Below are 21,599 nucleotides of genomic sequence, written 5' to 3' on the forward strand. Positions count from 1 at the left end.
AGTTCAAAGTAAGAACTTCTAATGAAGTTCAGACTTTTCACTGGATGTCTTTTCTACTCTGTAATTAGGTGTTACTACACTGAAGCATGATCATTCGATTCCTTGAGATCCTTTATATCCCATAATCAGTTTTATATCTGAGTTTCTGAAGTGAAGCTTTGCTTATCATTATGATTGTTTACACTGTAGTGTATTGAACTCTCCAGCCCCCAAATAAGCTTCTCATTTTAGCTATTTTTAGGTGACCTTGATTTGACAACTCTTTCCCTCTGTCATTGCAAAATACCTTGTAACCAAATGAAAAGACTGCATTTTTCTGATATAGTAGGTTTTGTTTCAGACAGACTTTAAAAATTTTGTTTACATTGGAATTATCCCTTCTATGTCATTCCATCTTTTCAACAGCTGGCAACATTTTTTTTTAATATTTATTGAGATATTTGCTTATACTTTTATTTTCAGAGTTAAATAGGTTCTCTTAATGTAGTTGCTTTTTAGATGATTTTTTAACATTTTGCTTTTATAGAATGAATTTGGGTCTGATAAGATTTTGTTGAATGAAGCTGGAAATGTGGACAATTGGATTTATTCTTCTAAACTTGTTATTTTCAATAGAATCGTAAGAATGATGAAGCCTCTTATGAAAAGATGTTGAAGCTGAGACGAGAGTTTAGTAGAGCTATAACAATTTTGGAAATGATTAAGAGAAGAGAGAAAACAAAACGAGAATTATTGCACTTAACCTTAGAAGTTGTGGAAAAAAGGTAACATTGCTACTATTACAAACCAGTAACAGCTTTAGTCAAATGATAGGCAAAATGTAACCAAATTTAAGCTTTATAACAACTGAAATTGATTATATAACAAAATCTACATTTTTTGAAAATTGTGATTACTACTTTTTTGTTTTAAAAATCAGATTAAGTTACCAGTTCGGGTTGCAAATTTGGGGGATATTTTTGTGTGTAGTGTAGATCCGTTATATGTAATTTTTTGTTGTTGTTGCAGAATCATTGAGTTGTATTTAGAAAAGAACTTGGAGATCATTTTATCCAGTTCTCTGAATTAAAGTTTCTATTAAACAAAATTTGAGAGATAAATGTTTATTTGATTTTATTTTCTGATTAGTTAGGAAATACTTGTTTCATTGCATTTTGAAAATGTATTCTCTGATGTAATCATCCTTTTCCTACATAATTAAGTAGACTGTGCTAAACCTAACAAAATTTTGTGTGTTTGCTGAGGTAAGCATTCTAAACATCATTTCCTAGTGCTTGAAAATATAAAATATATGAGGATTCCGTCTTCTGTGTCCCTTAGAGATTAGATGGGTGGGGGTGGGGGATGGTTTTGTTTTTACTAAATCCCAAATATGGGCTTCTTTATTCCCGTAAGTTTTCTCTCTTAAGAATAATCTGATTGGGCTTCCCTGGTGGCGCAGTGGTTGAGAGTCCACCTGCCGATGCAGGGGACACGGATTCGTGCCCCGGTCCGGGAAGATCCCACATGCTGCAGAGCAGCTGGGCCCATGAGCCATGGCCGCTGAGCCTGCGCGTCCGGAGCCTGTGCTCCGCAACGGGAGAGGCCACAACAGTGAGAGGCCTGCGTACCGCAAAAAAAAAAAAAAAAAGAATAATCTGATTAATTGTTGGCTCTGTTTGATTAGTTGTGTTCCAAGTAAATGAAGTATCATTGGTTTTTTATTTCTTTTTTATTTTTAAACTGTAACATTTTCTTATATATTATTTCCTTTTCAAGATATCATTTGGGAGACTATGGTGGTGAAATCCTTAATGAAGTGAAGATCAATAGATCAGAAAAAGAGTTATATGCCACTCCAGCAACTCATCATAATGGAAATCATCACAAAGTCCAAGAATGTAAAACTAAGGTGAGTATCTTCTGGGGACAAGCATCTATGGTAGTATTGATCAGATAGTTGTTTTCTGAAGTTGTCTTATAATACTTTGGTTAAAGAAGAAAGTTATTAACATGTTTGAGTTCCTACTTTTTGCCAAGCACTTTGCTAGGATTTTTTATACACACGTTGATTCATTAATCCTTATAACTTCCCTTTGAGATAGATTTTTACCTCTGTGTGACTTCCAGATCATAAAGTTGTTAAGTGGCAGAGTCTAGGTCTAACGTCAAAGACAGTGTGCTTTCAACTATGCTGTCTGCTTCTTTATAGAATATGGGTAATTAAAGCTTAGTTATTATCACGAGCCTTAGCAAATCCTGCATCGTAGTGGCAGGCATCAAAATCTAAAATTAAAGCTTTCCTCATTGAGACTATTGGAAGTTATTCTTTTTGTCATCACCATTGCCATAACCAGCATTTATCAGTTGCTATCTGTCTTGACTTGAAAAAGTCCTATAACTTCTGGATCACAGTTTCTTCCTAATAAAGAGCACTAGTAATTACTTTAGTTTCTTAGACTGAAGAATTATATTTATTCATTATTCACTGTTCCAAGTGAATATTAAAGTATTCAGTTGAAAAATACAAAAATTAATAAAACCTTTAAGGAGCTTAGATTTTAAAAAGAAACAGGTTATTGGCTGAGCATTTAGACAGTAGAGCTGTACTGTGTAGCAAGATTTTAAAAGTGACTTAGGGTGTTTGTGGAAAATTCATCTTTTAAAAATGTGCACAATCCTCAGTTTTCATGGGTTCATTCCTAAAGGTCAAGGAAGAATGTGGAGCAGGAAGACTCCTCCATTATTCAACTCATGTCAATTCAAACAGCAAAGTTCTTTCTTATTAATCACAGGCATCTAGCCCACCTACCCTTTAAATCACACTTGCTTCGCCATAAACAATACAATAAATGTCATTTTGTACATTATTTTAAAAAATCCTTTTTAGATAAATCAATGCTTTTCCAAGGCATATTATTGGTAGGCATAGAATATGAAAATCTCAACCCCAAATTACTGACAGAATCAGCCTTTGTTATATATTGATTCTTATTTTAGATCATCTTTAAGATTAAACACCCACCCTATTTAAATATTAATTTTAGAAATATGGTTGCATCCATTGTTGCTCTACCCTGTTTCACATAGTTAACTATATTTCCTTTGTCACACATCCCACCTTAAAATATAAGTAGTTTCTGAGAAGTTGGGGGTTTCTTTTTGATGTCATAGCTACATCCATTGTATAAAACCATTTATATCTCAGTAACTTGGCATTTAAGCAACATTTTCATCATGTGTAACATTTTTGACCCTAAAGTAGTTTTTACAAAACTCTGAGCTACATGGGGAAAGGTATAACTTCCTCAATATTTTTACACTTTCATAGTGCTTGTACTTTGATGCTTAGAACAGTCATTTTCAAACGTTTTAAAGTAGTAGATCTCTATCTATTAAAAGAATGCCAAGGGCTTCCCTGGTGGCTTAGTGGTTGAGAGTCCGCCTGCCGATGCAGGGGACACTGGTTCGTGCCGTGGTCCGGGAAGATCCCACATGCCGCTGAGCGGCTGGGCCCGTGAGCCATGGCCGCTGAGCCTGCGCATCTGGAGCCTGTGCTCCGCAACGGGAGAGGCCACGGCAGTGAGAGGCCTGCGTACTGCCAAAAAAAGAAAAAAAAAGAATGGCAATATGTTAAAACAGAAACAGAGCTGCTCTGTTGAGGAGAGGTGGGTGCTAGAACCCACCCCATCAGTCAGTCTCTTTGCCAGATGGCCTCTCACATACCACCACTGAACTCTGGGGTACCTGAGAACAGTTTGATTATTGTTCAGTTGAGGCAGTAATTATTCATTTGAAAAAGTGAAGTTTTTTTCCTAATTAATAAGCTTATCTGTCTCAAAAAAGTTACCCCACATGTAGGCATTTTTAAAAATTGAAAATGAGCATAGAAATGAATTATGAATTTATAATCTAATTCAAGTCATTTTAAAAATAAAAATAGTTGTTAATTTTCATCATTAATTAGTAGATTTAAATAAAATTAAAATATAATTTAAATACTTTTTAAATGCTGGATTGCATAATAGAACAATTTTTAAAAATCATTAACATCTTAGTTTAAGTATTGATAACAATGTAAAAAGTAAATTTAAGTGTCATAATTATTTTTCACTGTAATTTGTGAAAGCAAAACATTTTTCAGTTTATGGTCACATAATAATTTTTGCATATTAAAACCAGAAAGTAAAATCACCTCTGGGGTAAAAATGTATGTTTTTTAAAGAGCAGTATAGTTTTTCGTGCTTTCTAAAATGATTTTCATTTCTTCCTTTTGGGGGAAAAATCGTCATGTAAACAGCACCCGCATCATTTGTCTTTGAAAGAAGAGGCTTCTGATGTGGTTCGTCAAAAGAAGAAGTACCCAAAGAAGCCTAAAGCAGAGGCTTTGCTAGCGTCTCAGCAGCCCGCTCCTGAGACACTGCCTGTGATCAATAAGAGTGACATTAAGCAGTATGACTTTCACAGCTCAGATGAAGATGAATTTCCACAGGTGCTTGTTTTAAAACTATTTTAAAGACATTTTCCTCTAGTCTTTTGTATTGCTATATTTTAAAACATAATTGACATCTTAGAGTTTTGATTCTTGCTTTCTTCACCTAATGTTATGATATAAACAGTTTCCACGTTATTTATGTTTGTTACTGAAATGGTATTTACTTCTGTTATTTTCTATCAGTTGAATAAAGTTTATTCTGTTGTGTAGCATTTAGGTGGTTTTCAGCTTTCCCTTTTACAAAAATTGACATCTCTACCTCTTCCCTCTGTATTTAAAATAGATTATTAGAAATGGAATTCCTGAACTAAAGATTATAAATATTTTAAGACATTTAATACATCATTGTAAATATTCACCAACAATAATTCCACCAGCATTGTATTTTACAACTTTTAATGTAAATTCTGCTAATTTGTTTGGCAATAACTATTTGATTCTAAAGAAAATTTAGAACTGGTTCAAGTTTTAACTTGTGAAAATAATTATTTGGTTATATCACAACAGTTTTATAGCAAAATGTTTGCAGTGTAAAAATCTTAATTTTTGTTTCATATGTGCTATCTTTAAAACAAGACCTTATTTTATATATTAAAGGATCAATTTAAAACATACATTGTTTAGCACCTGATCTAGCAATGCCCTCCTTTTTTCTTTTCCGTATGTTGTAGGCAACCTAAAGAGAGTACTATAACAAGCTTTATCATATTTTAACATTTTGACTTACTTGATTTAAAAAACATTTTTTTTTTAACCAACATGACAGATATGTTTGGAAGCAAGACAGTTCATAAAACACCTTGTTGTTGTAACTATTTAAAATCTAGAGTTTACATAAAACTTGTCCCCTTTGGCTAGATTATATTAGTTTTATTCTTTTGTAGATGATTTAGTTTTTCTACCCCAGATAATATTTTAGCATTCATACGCGTTGTAACAAATGCACAAAAATGTGTTTAATTTCGTATGCCCTTAAAAAGCACTTAAATGAAATCATTTATTAAAATTGTCAGAGGATCATGTAGTTAGACTCAGGCAGGGCTTTGAATAGTCATGGGACATTAATTAGATGACATTTGAAGGAATGAGAAAACAAATAGTAGGTCTTTCCCAGGTAGAAGATGTACGGAAAGCCTCAAGGCAGAGAAAACAGCATATTAGAGGGAACTGCTAGCAGTTTGGCATTGCTGGAGCATAAAACACAAAGGGGAAGAGAGGTGAATGGAATGATGCCTGGAGTAGTAGTCAGATGGCAAATGGCCTCTATCGACATTATATATACTGAGAAGTTCTTAAAGAATTTTAAGTAAAAAATGACATAGTTAGATAAATGCATTTATAAAAGCCAGTAAAGTTTTGCTATACACTCCCAGCCCTTTAAGAATGATGCCAGGGGGATACTATGTCCAGTAGAAACTTTTCCCTTATTGCTAGAATCAGTCCATCCATCCTGATAGACACACTCAGCATACTAGTCATATATTCCTCATCTATTAAGGGATCTTCATTTCTGTTCTAAATTCATATGTTTATTCATATAGTCCCCATTCCCACATGAAATTGCATTTTGAAACTTTTAGGTTCCTCTGAGTCCTTATACTAGGTCTTTGACAACATTAATTTTTATAATGGTATTCCCCTGTTGCTAAACTGTAGGTAGGCATGTACGTAGAGTTGGACATTATTCAGTGAGGCAGCTATTTAGAATGTAGCTCTTACAAAATCAGGATTTTATTGCTAAAAAGATAATTAAAATAATATATGCTTCTTCTTTGTCCAATAAACAAGAACAAAGGAATAGGGAGCCTTAAGAGAACAAGCATTTTAACCAGACTTCTCCAACTGATTTGCAGCAGAGCAGAATAAAAACCCAGTCTCTTCTCGATCATGCTTCTGATTCTCCTAACATCAGCTCTCTCTTCCTATGTCTCAGACCAAATCCTGGAATCCCCTCCTGGGGTAGTCAGGAGGAAGGGATGCAAAAAATTTCTGAGGCTTTGTGACATCTCCTGTATATATTTTAAAAGAGGTAGATGATTTGTAAAGGAATCAAAGTGTAAAATTCACATTTGGGATTTCCTTTCAAATTTCAGGTTTGGGTTTTGTTCCCCAGGAAGAAGAATTAGCCCCAGCTTACTATTTCTGTGTCTCCCCCATAGTGTTGGTGGAGGTATATTGGAACCTCAAACAAATGCCTTTCTCCCCTGGATGACCCTGCTCAGTGGTAATTACCACAGTTTGGAAATAATGTGGAGAAAGCATTTTTCCTCTCAAAATAGGAAGAGAGGGATTCGTGAGGTAATTTGCAAGTAAATATGGTTGAGTCAGCGTTGTCAGAAAAAGAGATGTACTCCAAAGTGAAATTGCGAGACAACTGAAACTTAAGTACTAAAACTTTTTTTTTTTTAATTTTAACCATTATGGGTAGAAATTTATCTAAACCATATTATTTCCCTGCCATATCAGAGTATATCTGTATTTCATTTAATCTGTTTTTGGTGACATTTATAAAGTTTGCTGTTGTATAATATATCAGTGCTGCCCTAGAGGTCCACTCAGATTATGTAGGGATATTTGACCTAGTATCACTTGGTCCTATGCTTTTTAATATGTGACAGCTTTTTGAAAGTCTTTATTCTTTTGCTGTCAGGTGTGGTGGGCTTAGTACTTCTCTCTACAACCAGTCTGCTTACCTTTTAGCGGGTCCTCTTTCCTCTTCTGATTCTCTGCTTCTGATCTGCTAAATTTAAAAAGTGATTTATAAAAATGAGGGGAAATAAGGGACTCCCCTTTGAGTGAAATGTATGACCTTTTTGGCTTTTGGGGATGGGAGGCTATTCATAAACCTTTTTTATCTTCCTAGTTTTGGGCTTTATTATAGAGAAATAAAGTTATTGTGTAAAAACATCTCTACTTATAGGTGAAGCATAACTATTATTACAAAGTATTTATGGCCACGTGTAATATTTACAAAATGTAAATGGGATATATAAAAACCATACTAATTCTTTTTAAGCCTATAATCCTTGCATGTTCAGAAACAGTTAGGCAATAATACCATGTGAGCTTACCTGCAAGAACCAGTCCATTAAGAATAATGATTTTTAACCATAGAAAAATTTTGCTAATCTTTAAATGTTTTGGGGAATTCACTGCCTACTGTATGTAATATAGGAGTGATTCACTGTTGGTGATCAGATTCTAATTTTAGACCATTACAAAGATTGTTGACTTTTGATAACTCCTAAATGGAATGCTTCATGCCTCTTTTTCTAGGTACCGTCCCCAATATCAGAACCTGAAGAAGAAAATGATCCTGATGGTCCCTGTGCTTTCAGGAGGCGGGCAGGATGCCAGTATTATGCTGTAAGAACTTTATTTTTTGTGGTGTTTTTGTGAACTGGAATTAACAGGTAACTCATGTCAGGGTGACTTAGTCTTGATCTAAAAATGGGAAGTCAATCAGCATTTTTTATTTAATATCCCCTATGCAGATACCAGTAAAAGATGCTCGAAGGTACTGAGTCCTTTCAAAGGAGATCAGAACCCTTTATTTGGAAATTGATAACTGCTCATATTTTAGAAATCTAGCTCACTTTGGGCTTTAACTATTACTTCAGCAGTTACGACAGCTACTCACTATGTCATTGCTGGAGTTAGGTGAGCCCAGAATCTCTAATGGAACCCTAGATGGCTGATGAGTGTTTATTGAAATTTACTTTTGGGCAAGCCCATCTTTTCCATACAAACCCAGTAAATATCAAACATAAAGGAATCATTTTTAAACCTCCCCCATGGCAATATATTGTCAAATAATTATATTCATAACTTTTTGTCCCACTTAGAAAATGCTTTGTGCTGTTAAGTCAAGTTTTGGTGCATATTATATCAAGGAATGACCCTCACTTGCAGATGCTAAGGTTTCAAGTAAGGTGTAACGATGGAGTAGTGAGGATGGCTCTCATATATGGCTTTTGGAGACCTTTTGTCTTGTTGCATTATGGTAAACATATACGCTTATAGCTTTTTCAGGGGTGTGTGTGTGTGTGTGTGTGTGTGTATGTATTTAATGTAGGAGAGGTGTAGAGAATTGTTTATAAGTTATGTGTTTGAGAAAAAGGAGACAGAAAGTGGTAACATAGAAAAATAGAATGCTAGAAGAAATAGGAAGGCAAAGAAATAGACTGTATGTTCTTACAAGTAAAGAGGAAGTATGAATTTGACACATGCATACCTTCTTGAAGTGCAATTTTTACTCCAAAAAATTTCCTTCTAGTTTATCTCTGTAGGAAGTCTATAAATTACTAACTTCATTATCTCTACTTTTCTACATAAATGTTAAAAGCCACATTATTCTTTAAAGATATATTTCTTTTAAAATATAATATTATCTTAAATGTATTTGTAGTCATAAACTAAATTTAGTTTGAGTTATTTTGGTGAGTGAACTTTTAAGTCAGTTTTGTAGAATTTTACCTGGTTAATATTTAAACCCTAATTTTAAAGTTTTATATCTAAATTTTAATTGCTCTGCTAATGCTGTAGTTACTTTATTTTTATCATGATTTAACTTTTCTTCATTTCAGAATCATTCCATGAGTTTTTTTTTTTATTTTATTTTTATTTATTTATTTTTTTTTGCAGCCTCGTTTGGACCAAACTAACCATTCGTTTGAAAATTCAGAATTGGTAGATTTGGATAAGTTGAGATACAGGCATTGCCTTACAATGCTCACAGTCCCGAGAAGATGTATAGGATTTGCAAGGAGGCGAATTGGCAGAGGTGGAAGGTAAACTATTTGTTTTGACCTGGTTTTTGTTTACAAGCTGGAAGGGAGGGTATAAAGAAAATATTGTTAAGTTCTTCTAGGTAATATTTGGCTTTATATTGCTTTTCAGGGTCATAATGGACCGGATATCCACAGAACATGACCCAGTCCTGAAACAGATAGACCCTGAAATGCTGAATGGTTTTTCAAGCGCTTCCCAAACTATAGACTTTTCTTCTAATTTCTCTCGGACCAATGCTTCCAGTAAACATTGTGAAAATAGACTGTCCCTTTCTGAAATATTAAGCAATATCAGATCATGTCGACTACAGTGTTTCCAGCCAAGGCTACTAAATTTACAGGACAGTGATAGTGAAGAATGTACCTCAAGAAAACCAGGGCAGACTGTGAACAATAAAAGAGTTTCTGCAGCATCTGTAGCTTTATTGAACACCAGCAAGAATGGCATATCAGGTAAGTTGTCACTTTGTTAAAAGTACATCCTCTTCTCCTTAATTTTTCATTATCCACTAAATAGACTCTCAGGGTGAATTTTGAAGGTTTATTTTCATGATCCTACCGAGGAAAGGAACTTTATCTTAACCTATTGCATTTTTTTTCCAACCTAAGAAAGTAAACTCTATTATTGTGGTTCACATTTTACCAAAATGTCCTAACTGATACCTATAAAACCACTGGCTTGTATTTTGAATGTGTGTGCCTGGTATGGTGAATGTGTAGGCACAATGCATAGGGAATTCCCTATGGGCAAAGTGGTTATAAGCTGCTGTCAGATCATCATAGCACAATACTGTCTGCTTTTGTTAAAGAAAATTTTCATTTTATTATATTAACTTTGCTTAAATGTAAGTATTGCTTCTCAGGAGTACCATTAAAAGTTTTCTTTCTGAAAAATGATTTTTAAAGAGGTTCCCTATGAATAGTTGTAATTTTGGTCTGATAACTTACCTCTCTAATTGAGATTGGAAAGTTTTTTTCCTCTTAAGAGACATTGTATTCAAATTAATATACATAGGCATTATAAAATAATATAACATCTAGAGGATCTAAAATGTAATCTTGATTTGTTTTCTTCTGTGGATAGTCTTCTCTTTATCACACGTATACAAGTATGTATAATTTATAAATGTCTTTGTAATGTATACATTGCAAAAAATGCGTGGTATCCAGAGGCAAAGCTAGATGTGGCTTGACTTATACTATTGATATTCTTTCTTTCTCTAAAATGTATATATTTCTAAATTATTTCCTAGATGGTGCATTTTAGTATGCAAAATTGTTGTGTTAAACTTCTTCAAAGTGATTTTAAATCATTTTAGGTTGACATTTGGTCTCAATAGTGTTCCGTCTTTCTTAATTACTGAACTGTTTATTTTCAAACTTGACTTAGACATTTATCTATTTAAAGGTTGTTATGGAAAATTGGATTTGTTTGAATGATTGGAAGGTGGCATATCATTTCTCCAAATTAGTTGGTTAATTTTCTCCCAAACGAATTTAGGTAAGGAAAATGGCATCCCGTTATATAAAGTTCATGAGTCTGTGAAGTTTAATGACCTTTTGAAGCTCAAATGGATAAATACCTATTATGACTTCAGGTTGCAGGAGTCTTAGAAATCTAAAAATAGTAGGAAGTTGACGAATATTAGGTCAAATCTTTTTTTGAGCCAACTCTAAGACATTGTTCAAATTATTTAACTTAACTGGAATTCCTGTACCAAAAATTACTCACAACAGTTTTTGCCAAAAAGTGAGTTTAAAAACATCATATATAGGCATTTATAATTAGATTTGACCATAGATTGAAGTTTTTCTCTACCAATGAATACCGTAACAAAAAAGTGATTTTAATATGTTCCTTCTTAAGTTGAATATGGCCAAATATTTGCAGCTTTCTACTGTACATTCCTGATACACTCCAGATCTATGTGACTCGACTGTTTTCCAGAAAATGTTTGTTGCGCATGTTATTGTATCATCAGTACTCTGTATGTATGGATTCAGAATGTAACGTAAATAATTCCATACAATCAGTTCTAGAATTTTATGACACTACCATATATCAGCATAAAATAAGCAGTTAAAGTATTATTTTAGGCATGCATGCACTTCTCAGGGAACTTAAATCACAAATATGCAATGCTAACATCGTAGATAATAAGCCTTTTTTTATTTTTGCCTTTCCCCTACCATCAGAAAAAAAATAGTAGTTTTGGTCTGTGTAATTTTTCCTGCCTTATGTTTATGTATGTTATGTAATGGTACTATGTCTCAACTTAGTACCATTTCTTTCTTCCCTTAAAAAAGTTCAAGGTTTAAGCAACAGCTAAGCTACATTAGAATCAATGTTTTAGAATCAGGTCTTTCAAATATGTATTTAATTATTTATTACTAGAGTAAAGGATTTTGTTCAAGTTTTTTTCTCTGCTAACTATGACCCTCTAGTCATTGAGGCCACAAAGTGTTTTGTTTTTAACAAATTTCTTTTGTTTCAAAATATTAGGCACAGTGTATAAATTCATAATGAAACAAGTCTTTTTAACAGCAGTTTTGTAAACAACTGAAAAGCTATGGCAGTATTTTTGTTTGTATGGGGCGCGCCATGCCGCATGTGGGAACTTAGTTCCCCTACCAGGGATCAAACCTGGTCCCACGGCAGTGAAAGTGCGGAGTCCTAACCACTGGATTGCCAGGGAGTTCGCCTGTGGCAGTTTTAAGTACCCACCTGTACCAGTTATATTCATTACATGGTTTCTCAGTTCTGGATAGATCATTTTAAGTGGATTCAGTTATAATTCAGTAAATATTGATAGAAATTCCTTTTCTACCTAAAGAGAGGTTAGAGGAATTTTTTTTAAGTTACATTTTTATATTTGATGGACATGTACAAAAGAATTGAATCTTCATATATTTGGTTTCTTTTAATCTGTGTGTCTAACACTTTTGCCTTCTGCTTACTCTTCGTGGACTTGATCAGGAGAGCATGCATGTCTTTAAGAGTAACAGGACTGATATTCGTCAGTTACCTGGCAGAGAGTCAAGTACTGAATTTTCTGTTTCACAGCTGGGAAATCCCGGCAAATAAAGGATTTAATCAGAAATAGAAACCTGACATATATACATATATACACTATTGATACTATGTATAAAATAGATAACTAATAAGAACCTACTGTATAGCACAGGGAACTCAGTGCTCTGTGGTGACCTAAATGGGAAGGAAATCCAAAAAAGAGGGGATATGTATATGTATATACGTATATGTGTATGTATATACATATATGTATATATGTATATGTATATATGTATACGTATATGTATATACGTATAGCTGATTCTCTTTGCTGTACAGTAGAAACTAACACAACATTGTAAAGCAACTATACTCCAATAAAAATTTTAAAAATAAATAAATAATGGGGAAAAAAAGAAATAGAAACCTGATATACTTGACAATAATATTTATTTGTATCACAAGTTCCTTAGTTCTTTAAAAAAAAAACAACCTTGAACTTGAGGGCCAATGGCAAAGTATTTTCTTACTTTTATGTTGTTCTTAACCCAGTTAATGTTTTTCAAGTCATAATCTCTGTGTCCTGAACGTACTCTAATTATTATTTTCAATACGATACTGAATGGACTTAAAGGGAAACAAATAGAACTGTGTGTCATAGTTATTAGTGAGAACTAAAGACTTCATTTAGTTAACTGTTAAATAAAAGTATGTTTTCTTAATTGAAAATCTCTTCTCAAAGAATAGAAGCAGGACAGAAAGGAAAGATAGATGTGCTGAACATAGCAAGTGGATAACCAAGGAAAATTAAGTTTATACATAATTATTTAGGATCTAATATACGCAAAGCACTATGTTAAGTGTTTAAAAGTTGCAGAGTTTTAGAAGACAATAATCCTTACCTTCAAGGAGCTTATACATGGATTATACATGACAGATATTATATTCTTTATATAAATAGGTGGTAAAGTTTTCAGTCATTTGAAACTGCAGTATTTAACTATTCTTTTGAGACACTATTCTTAAATCCTAACCTTAAGCAAATATATTTCACATCTAAAAGTAGCATTGCTTGTTCAGACTTGAAGGGCTGGATTAATTTGCTTTTTTTTTTTTTTAGCATCTTTAAGGATTAATTTACTTTTAATCTTGGTTTAGACTAAAGTATCGTTGCAAGTTAACATGTTTTTTCTTTTCTCATTTGTATTGTATACTGAATAGATAGATACTAGCAACTCTTCTTGAAGCTTTTGACCAGATTCAAATATCTTAATATTACCAGTTTGTAAAATCAGCAACATTTTGGGCAGTTTTCCAAGAGAAATTCCTGGTTTTTAATTTTTCCAGTGTCTTTTCCCATTCTTTTTAAAACTGCCATAAAATGTTTGCAAGCATAAAAGTTTTAAGAAAGGTAAAACTATGTTTTTAACAACTAGCTAAGGTACTCACAAGGATTTATTTTTTTAGTTAGGGTCACTTCTAAGGGTAGGAAATGGATTCAGACTTCAGGAGTTTAAAAGATTTTAGCTTGACTGCTAAAGGAAATAATATTGAAATTTCAGTTATAACTATTTAGCTTGGATGTCGGAAGTTTAAATGGATCTTTAGTCTGTTTTCTTTATCTTCACATCTCCTTTGTTCCTCATTCCCCACCCCCTTCACCCTCTCACCTCCCATCTTCACCCTCATTATCATCCCCACAGTTTTTCAGTTTATTCATTAGTTACATTATAGGATGTGTAGTCCTGGACAGGTAATGTCGTCTTTCATGGATTGGAAGATTTGTCCTCAGAGCAGCTCCAGTGTTTTTATGTGAACTTTTACCTGATTCCTTGCTATGACCTAGAAGGTTTAAAATAGGATCTCTCTCCCCCTCCATATAGCCCCAGATCTAGCTTTTAAAACAAACAAAAATTGCGTATAGTCAGCATTGCTTCAACAAAGCATGTATTAAAACTTTTATAACAAAGACCTGCCTGGTAGGTGAAGAAGTGCTGAATAATATATTCATTTCGACTTTTAGATAATCTTTCCTACCACATTAGATGTTCTTCATTAAGCTACAAAAACTTGGTCTAAGCTAGTGTTTTTAAAAATTCATGGCTTCCCAAGAATTCATCATCTTAGCCCACTTTGAGAAACACTGCATTAAAAGTTAAAAGACTATTTTAAAAAGGCAGCAGGTACAAGCCCAAAAATCCTATGTTTATATTCTGTTGTGGGGTGGTCATCCAGAAAATACAGAAGGTGTTTTGATTAGATTTTTCTTTTTATTAGTTTATCAATGAAACATCAATACAGAGTTGACAAATACTTGTAAAGATTTCACACATACTCAAGAATATATTCTCCATGGGCCCAAGTTTAAGGAACAGTGATCTAGGGCTTTAGAATCAATACAGCAGTGTAAAATCTAGTGGAGATACCTAGAGTATGTTTTTGATGGATCACTGTCAGATTATGAGAGGGAAAGGTGATGAGGGACCAACCTAGCAGAACCACCTTATAGGAACCACATGCCTGAAAGGTGAAGAGAGAAACGAGGGATGCCTAGGATCTTTGAAAACAGAATCAACATTCTAAGGATGGTGACAAGTGTTCTAAGAAAAAGTACATGGATTCATCTGAGGAGTAAATCAGACCGATAAACCCAAGATAGGTAAAGAGCCAGGTACAAAGAAAGCCAGAAAGGTTAGAGGCTTAGTGAAAAACAGACTGTCAGTTATATACACAAAATATTTAGAAATGCAAGTGTGTTATTAATGTACAGAATGACATATTTGCATACGTAAAAGGGGAAATTCTGTAATATGTGACCTATTAGAATGTGTTACCCAGGGAGATTTGCAAAACTCCTTACTTAGGGAAAGGAACACTTCCTGTCTGTCTGGAATAGTGAAATAATGCCTTCACAAAACAATCAGAGTGTGGTTCCTTTTAAACTGACAGGACTTGGAGGTGTGGGGTAGGGGAGATGGATGACCAGCATGGATTTTACTTCTAAGCTAGCAACTCATGAGAGCAACTAGTAGAAAGAACTTGGCTTGGCCCTAAGCAAGAGAAGCAGATATCGTTTCTCTTTTCATACATTCCCACTTCCCCTTTATGCCACTACCACCCATCCATAGCTGGACCCCTATTCTGTATCTCCTTGCTAAAGAGATTTCTTCACACTGTTAAGTATGACCTTTTCCTGGTGTTATTTTAATGCTTGCCTCTTGATAACTCAGAACCAATGTAAGAAATAAATTTCTTATGGAAGTATTTCAGTAATTTATGAAAGGAAAAATAATTAGTGGAGAAGGTGCTTTCAATCACATTACCATCCTCCACCTACTAGTAAGTCAACCCTGAAGATAATTCAATACTGTGTCTGTGTCATTAAAACCATACATTTCTTACCACTTTCCACTCACCCTAACAAAATGAAAGAGGTCATTTAGGGAGGATGTTTTGTATGTGTTCCAATTCTGTGTCATGATTACTAATTGCTATTTTTGTCTAAAAGTGTTTAATGCTCTAGAAAATTCTGAATGGGGAACATAAGCATTTTTCAAGCACAAAACACCTTTTAGTAAAAAAAGAACTACATGTTAAGAATGAATCCAACATGCTGAGCTTGCGGTGAGGGGGAAGAGGAAAAAAAATGAATGTAATATTTTAAGCATATCCATATTTTGGAATTAAGTTTTATATCAGTGGTTTTCAACTAATAACAGAATCAGGGATGAGAATTTTGGTATCAAAGTCAGCCTGAGTTTTAAAAAGTTAGGCAACACTTGAACATTAATTTGAGTAATTTCAGTTGCGTCTTGGTTGGGATTTTATGAGTTTTCTATGGGGAAAAGGATGGGGTTCCTGAGCAAATTAATGGTTTCAACAAGTCAGGGCAGTAAGTAGACATATCCCCCCAGAAAACAGGAAATTTTATTAGCATCCCTTTTTAATAGCTACATAAAGTGATCATCTTTTTATAAAAGCAAGTAGAATACCTCTAGTTGGCACCACTTTGTTAGCTAATGACTACTAACCAAAAGTAATTTTTTTATTAAAAGAATACAATTTGTTCTTTCTAGTAATTTATATGTATACTTTATTCTGATTAGTAAAATTTTATAATTGTCTGACTTAAAAGCTTTTGGAAAAAGAAAAGATTCTCATTTCTCTCTCAATTTTTAAATAGCTACTAAAAGTGTATTCTCTTTATTTGGTTTATTCCTCACTTAAAATTAACCACTGTGACTTCTCACCTTTTCATCACAACATAAATCTTAGCTCTGGACAAACATAACGCTGAATTTGAGTGAGTAGACCATACATCAGATTCCAAGTCCATTTCTTTTGAATTGGTACGCTGTTTATACACATAGGACTTAAACAGATTTATTTGGGTTTAACTTAAGATTTTCCTTCCTGGCTTTGTATCTAATAAACTATTTTTCATCTCTCCCAAGGTTTTCAAACAGCTGGAAATTCATGAATACTTCACATTTTCATTTCATTTTGAAGATATTAAATTTAGAATTAAATTTTTTTTTCATCTAAAAATAGAATACTTGCAGTGAACTTAACATGTGCAAAGAAAGACATTTGATTTTGTTGGTAATTCAGTAAGATAACTAATGTGTACTTCAAAAATACAGGTAATAGTAAAATTTTAGAGTGAGCACTATCATAGGCCCAGTTTTTTTAATCTTCTAAAAATAAAATTGCTATCTCAGAACTGTTTTTTCCTGATAGTCCAGTACTAATTTTAATGATAACATTGTAGAACAGAAATGAAGGTATATATAAAGCTTTGTCCATCTCTGGGGCCTAATTCCTTTTTCATAGAAAATAAGCTGTACTTTGCATAACTTGTTATATGTCTAATTTACCATCAAATTTTTTTTTTTAATTTCTCATTTATGATCCTACTAAATGGAGAACTTGGGGACGGGGCTAGTTAAGTAACATAGGTTGAAGGTATAGTCTCCTATCTAAACTCCTTCAGGTCATATAGATTAGATAGCTAGATTACATTTAAAGGTTGGCTCATATTAGTTGGTGTTTCTTTATATGTATCTTTTCTTCCCAGCTACACTGTAGGAGTTTATAGCAGGGACCCTCTTTTTAATTTATTTTTTCCCTGTATTCATTCTTAACTCTTAATGCAGCACTTTTCGTCATAGATAGTAAATACTTGTTGATTAAGTGAAATAGTTGGGAGAGAGGAAAGAAAGCAATAAAGAAAAATAGAGTAAAATTACTCTAGTAGTACATGTATTCTGATGTGATTTAATGTTTTGTGACTCTAGTAACATACTGACTTCTGTGGAGATAGCTCTGTGTCCTCTAAATCAGTTTATCAGTGATCTCCTTAAATATCAGTGGTGAATGAAAGTTTGTTTACATTTCTTTGAAAAAAGTGTTTCTTATTGTAACTTTTTCTTAAGTAATTTTTTAAATAAAAGTTTTAAATGTCTTCTTTTTATTTGACATTTAGTAACTGTTAACAGTTGGTAACAGCATAGTTGATTACATCCGAGGATGCTGAACACTTCTCTGATTTCCAGCCCATGTTTTTATAGATAGGACTTATTTTAGACATCAAATCTATTGGCTTAAACTATGGTTTAAGTCTGAATAAAAGGGAGAATCCTTATATTTGAACTACGTTATACAGTAAAATCTACATATAGGAACTCTTTTAGCATGTGATATTAGAAGGTCATAGATATTAGCATAAGGCACTTTGGCTGAAAGATCTGTCGTTTTTATTCAGTTCTTTGCTGCTGATGTATATTGTGATTTGAAATTGCTTTTCATCTTAATCGTGGAATAACTTCATATTGTATTCTACTTGTGTTGTTAAAGGTACTTTAAAACATATGTATTTCTAAAATTAATGTCCTTTTCCAGTGACAGGGGGTATCACAGAAGAGCAATTTCAGACTCATCAACAGCAGTTAGTTCAAATGCAAAGGCAGCAACTTGCTCAGCTTCAGCAGAAACAGCAATCTCAGCATTCCTCGCAACAGACACATCCAAAAGCACAGGTAACCTGTCTTTTAATCATGGTTATGTCTATTCCTTTCTTTCATAATTATATCTTTTTTTGAAAATTTTAGTCAGGTCACAGAAGATAACCTTGTCATTACCACTCTTGATTCTGGAGATCAAACCTAAGTGTCTTTTCAGTTCATTTACATAATTTTAAGTGACTAGTTTATATTTTATGAGAGGAGCACTAGAGCCAAATATAGTATTTTTAATTTAGGAAAGAAATAAGTACATATTTTTGGAAGGGTTATTAAGAATTCATAGAAGTGATTATATTCTCTTAGAACCATCATCGCCCACCCCTACTCCCCCAGAAATACTTTTGTCAAGGATATGACTATCCTAACTCCTTCCTAACCTGTGCATTTAAGTGCCATGTGAACATGCCCCATGAGCTGAGAGGTAATTGTCTCGACTTGTGCCATAAATCCAGACTACATAGCCCTTTGCCTATTTGAATCACATTTCCCTGAAGAAAAAAAAATTGCCACTAGGTGAGGTTTTCCTAGGCACCATTAAATGATTGACAGTCGGGATAAGAGTAAAAATACCTTATAAAACTGTATTGCCAGAAGAAAAAAAGCCCTGCCAACACCTTGATAAGAGCCTGTAAGACTGATTTTGGACTTCCGGCCTCCAGAACTGTATGAGAATAAACTTACGTTGTTTAAGCCACTAAAAAGCTGTTAGTAACAGCTAAGCAGTTTAATACAGAATCAAAAGGAATATGACCATTAACTTTGCCTTTGTTTGCCTTTTCTGAATCTCAGGTATGTCCAACCTACTGAAACATTAGGCTAAGACACAGTTTTACATTGGGACAAAAATGACTGTTAGTCATCTCTGTTATTTCATTTTGCCCATAGTATGCAGACTGTCAAGTATTTTTAAAGGCATTCATTAACACTTATTGGCAAAATGAATAGGGCATTAAAGGTTTGGGTTGTTTACTACCCTAGCTCTTTCTCATAAATAATTGCTTCCCAGTTTTTAGTCGCTTTCCTGTTTCATATGATGAAAATAGCCTATCGAGTCCTAGATCTCTTAACCTAAACACCTGTAACTGTTCAAGATGAAAAAGGCAGCAGCCTCTTGAGTTTGCTCATTTCTTAACATGTTCGTGAACTCATGTCTAAAAAGCTGAGAGTTTAATTTTGTTTATTTTATAGGGCTCAAGCACCTCTGACTGTATGTCTAAAACACTTGACTCAGCCAGCGCCCATTTTGCTGCATCTGCGGTGGTCAGTGCACCTGTTCCAAGTCGCAGTGAGGTAACCAAGGAACAGAACACTGGCCACAACAACATAAATGGTGTAGTCCAGCCTTCAGGTAAGGCTGTTGTTTCATGTGATACTTACTAGCTCAAGGTTGCAACTCAGTGATTTGAGGTATGGTTTTTGGTTTTCAAATCCAAGGGAAAACATCGTACAAGAAATCAATCTGGACTCTTCATAGTATCTATGGATATGTATGGTGGAATAGCTGGATGTTTTCTAGAATTCACATAGAGCCTGCTCCCTGTTTCCTTCCTCCCACACCCACTGGATTCCTACCTATGTAACACTTCACCCTGCCTCGTTTTATCTACATACTGTCAGTTGCCTCACATCTTAGGCAACACATCGAGCTAATTGCTAACCATCATTGTTGAATCATTTGTACATTTATAAAAAGGTGAAATACAATTTATCAGTAAATTGGAAATTGGGTTTACCTTCCCAGCCTTACATACTCACAGGCCTGCTTTCTCTGACTCCTCCTCATGAAATACAGTATTGCTGTGAACGTATTTCTGCTGCTTACTACCGAGTCCTCAAAGATTTGCTGTTCCTATCAACCCTCAACTACTGCTCAGACCCTAGGGTTTTCCTCTTGCTTTTACATATACCCATGATTGTGATTGCCCTTCCTTACTGATGTTCTTGCATGTGTAAATTCTAATGGAAGTCCAACCTTCATCTGCACCTGCCCTCAATCTCCAGAGAGGACCTCTCTGTCCTATTATACAGTTTCCAAATATGGAGGCAGGACAATACTTTGCAAACCCTTTTGTGTAGGCTAGTAGAAAGAGGGTGTCTTTGGGGTTGAAATAGGTGAATATGTTACCAATCAGAAGGTCTCTTTGGAGAGGCCGTTATGTGGAAGGTTAATTTGGTATTTAACTAGATTACAAATGTTTGCATTTCTTTTTATTTTTAAGCTCCTAATTTTTTAAAAAGTTTAATGTCTCATGACTTGAATGGAACGATTTTTTTTTTCCTTCTCCTTCAGGAACCTCTAAAACATTATACTCCACCAACATGGCTTTATCATCCAGTCCAGGGATTTCAGCTGTACAACTTGTAAGGACAGTTGGCCACACCACTACAAACCACTTAATCCCAGCATTGTGCACAAGCAGTCCTCAAACACTTCCCATGAACAATTCCTGCCTGACAAATGCAGTGCACCTCAATAACGTCAGTGTTGTTTCTCCAGTCAATGTGCATATCAATACACGGACTTCAGCACCATCGCCAACAGCCTTAAAACTTGCCACAGTTGCTGCCAGTATGGACAGAGTGCCAAAGGTTACTCCTAGCAGTGCCATCAGCAGCATAGCAAGGTGTGTGTGTGTGTGTGTGTGTGTGTTTCAAGTATCATTCTGTCCCTTTCTGCTATCCTGTGGGAGGAAAGATACTTTTTTTTTTTTTAACTGCTCAAGCAATAGATGTCTTGTCAATTGATTGACTTGCTTTTCAACAGATACTGAATATCTGCTTAGTCTAAAGCTCTGTGACTTAGATCATTTGTTTGAGGTCACTGGTAGGATGTTTAAATGCCAATCAGAACTGTAAAAAAAAAAAAAAGGAAAAAAACCCCACATCAACTTGGGAACCATCAAACTGAAAAAATACATCAGTCTATTTTAGAAGCTTAATTTATTCTTCTATTACTTCTTTGTAGTGTAGACAGTCCGGAAGGCTAGAGTTGTTATTAGCTTCCAGAGCTTTAGTTTTCAAATCAAAATTTGTATTTTCTTCAGTATTATACACAAAGGGAAAGTAAATTATTCTATGTATATTTTAAAATTGAGAATATTCTGAAATTAACTAAATCCATGATAATGTATTTCAGATTTTTTCTTTCTGTGACACTAATGCGTGAGAATAAAAAAAATTGATTTGCATGGATTAATAACTACATGACCGTAAACCTGTAAAATTAAACTATAGTAGAAAATAATTTAAATAATATTGTGCTCCAAATGATTATTCTTTTTGAGCATCATATGCTCCAT

At 34.0% G+C, this 21,599-nt stretch overlaps 1 protein-coding gene across 2 annotated transcripts in view; it reads left to right on the forward strand.

The window, feature by feature from the left end:
• EPC2 (enhancer of polycomb homolog 2) overlaps positions 1-21,599 on the forward strand; it is a 107,416-nt gene that overhangs the window by 83,776 nt on the left and 2,041 nt on the right. For both annotated transcript variants that reach the window (XM_082840741.1, XM_082840742.1), the window contains exons 5-13: positions 616-764; positions 1,759-1,891; positions 4,280-4,471; positions 7,751-7,840; positions 9,119-9,264; positions 9,374-9,717; positions 18,179-18,315; positions 19,489-19,648; positions 20,591-20,924. In XM_082840741.1, coding sequence (XP_082696867.1) covers positions 616-764; positions 1,759-1,891; positions 4,280-4,471; positions 7,751-7,840; positions 9,119-9,264; positions 9,374-9,717; positions 18,179-18,315; positions 19,489-19,648; positions 20,591-20,924 — 1,685 coding nt within the window. The remainder of the gene's footprint in view (positions 1-615; positions 765-1,758; positions 1,892-4,279; positions 4,472-7,750; positions 7,841-9,118; positions 9,265-9,373; positions 9,718-18,178; positions 18,316-19,488; positions 19,649-20,590; positions 20,925-21,599) is intronic.

The sequence above is a fragment of the Leucopleurus acutus genome (assembly GCF_964270905.1).
Source record: "Leucopleurus acutus genome assembly, chromosome: 6".
Classification (NCBI taxonomy): domain Eukaryota; kingdom Metazoa; phylum Chordata; class Mammalia; order Artiodactyla; family Delphinidae; genus Leucopleurus; species Leucopleurus acutus.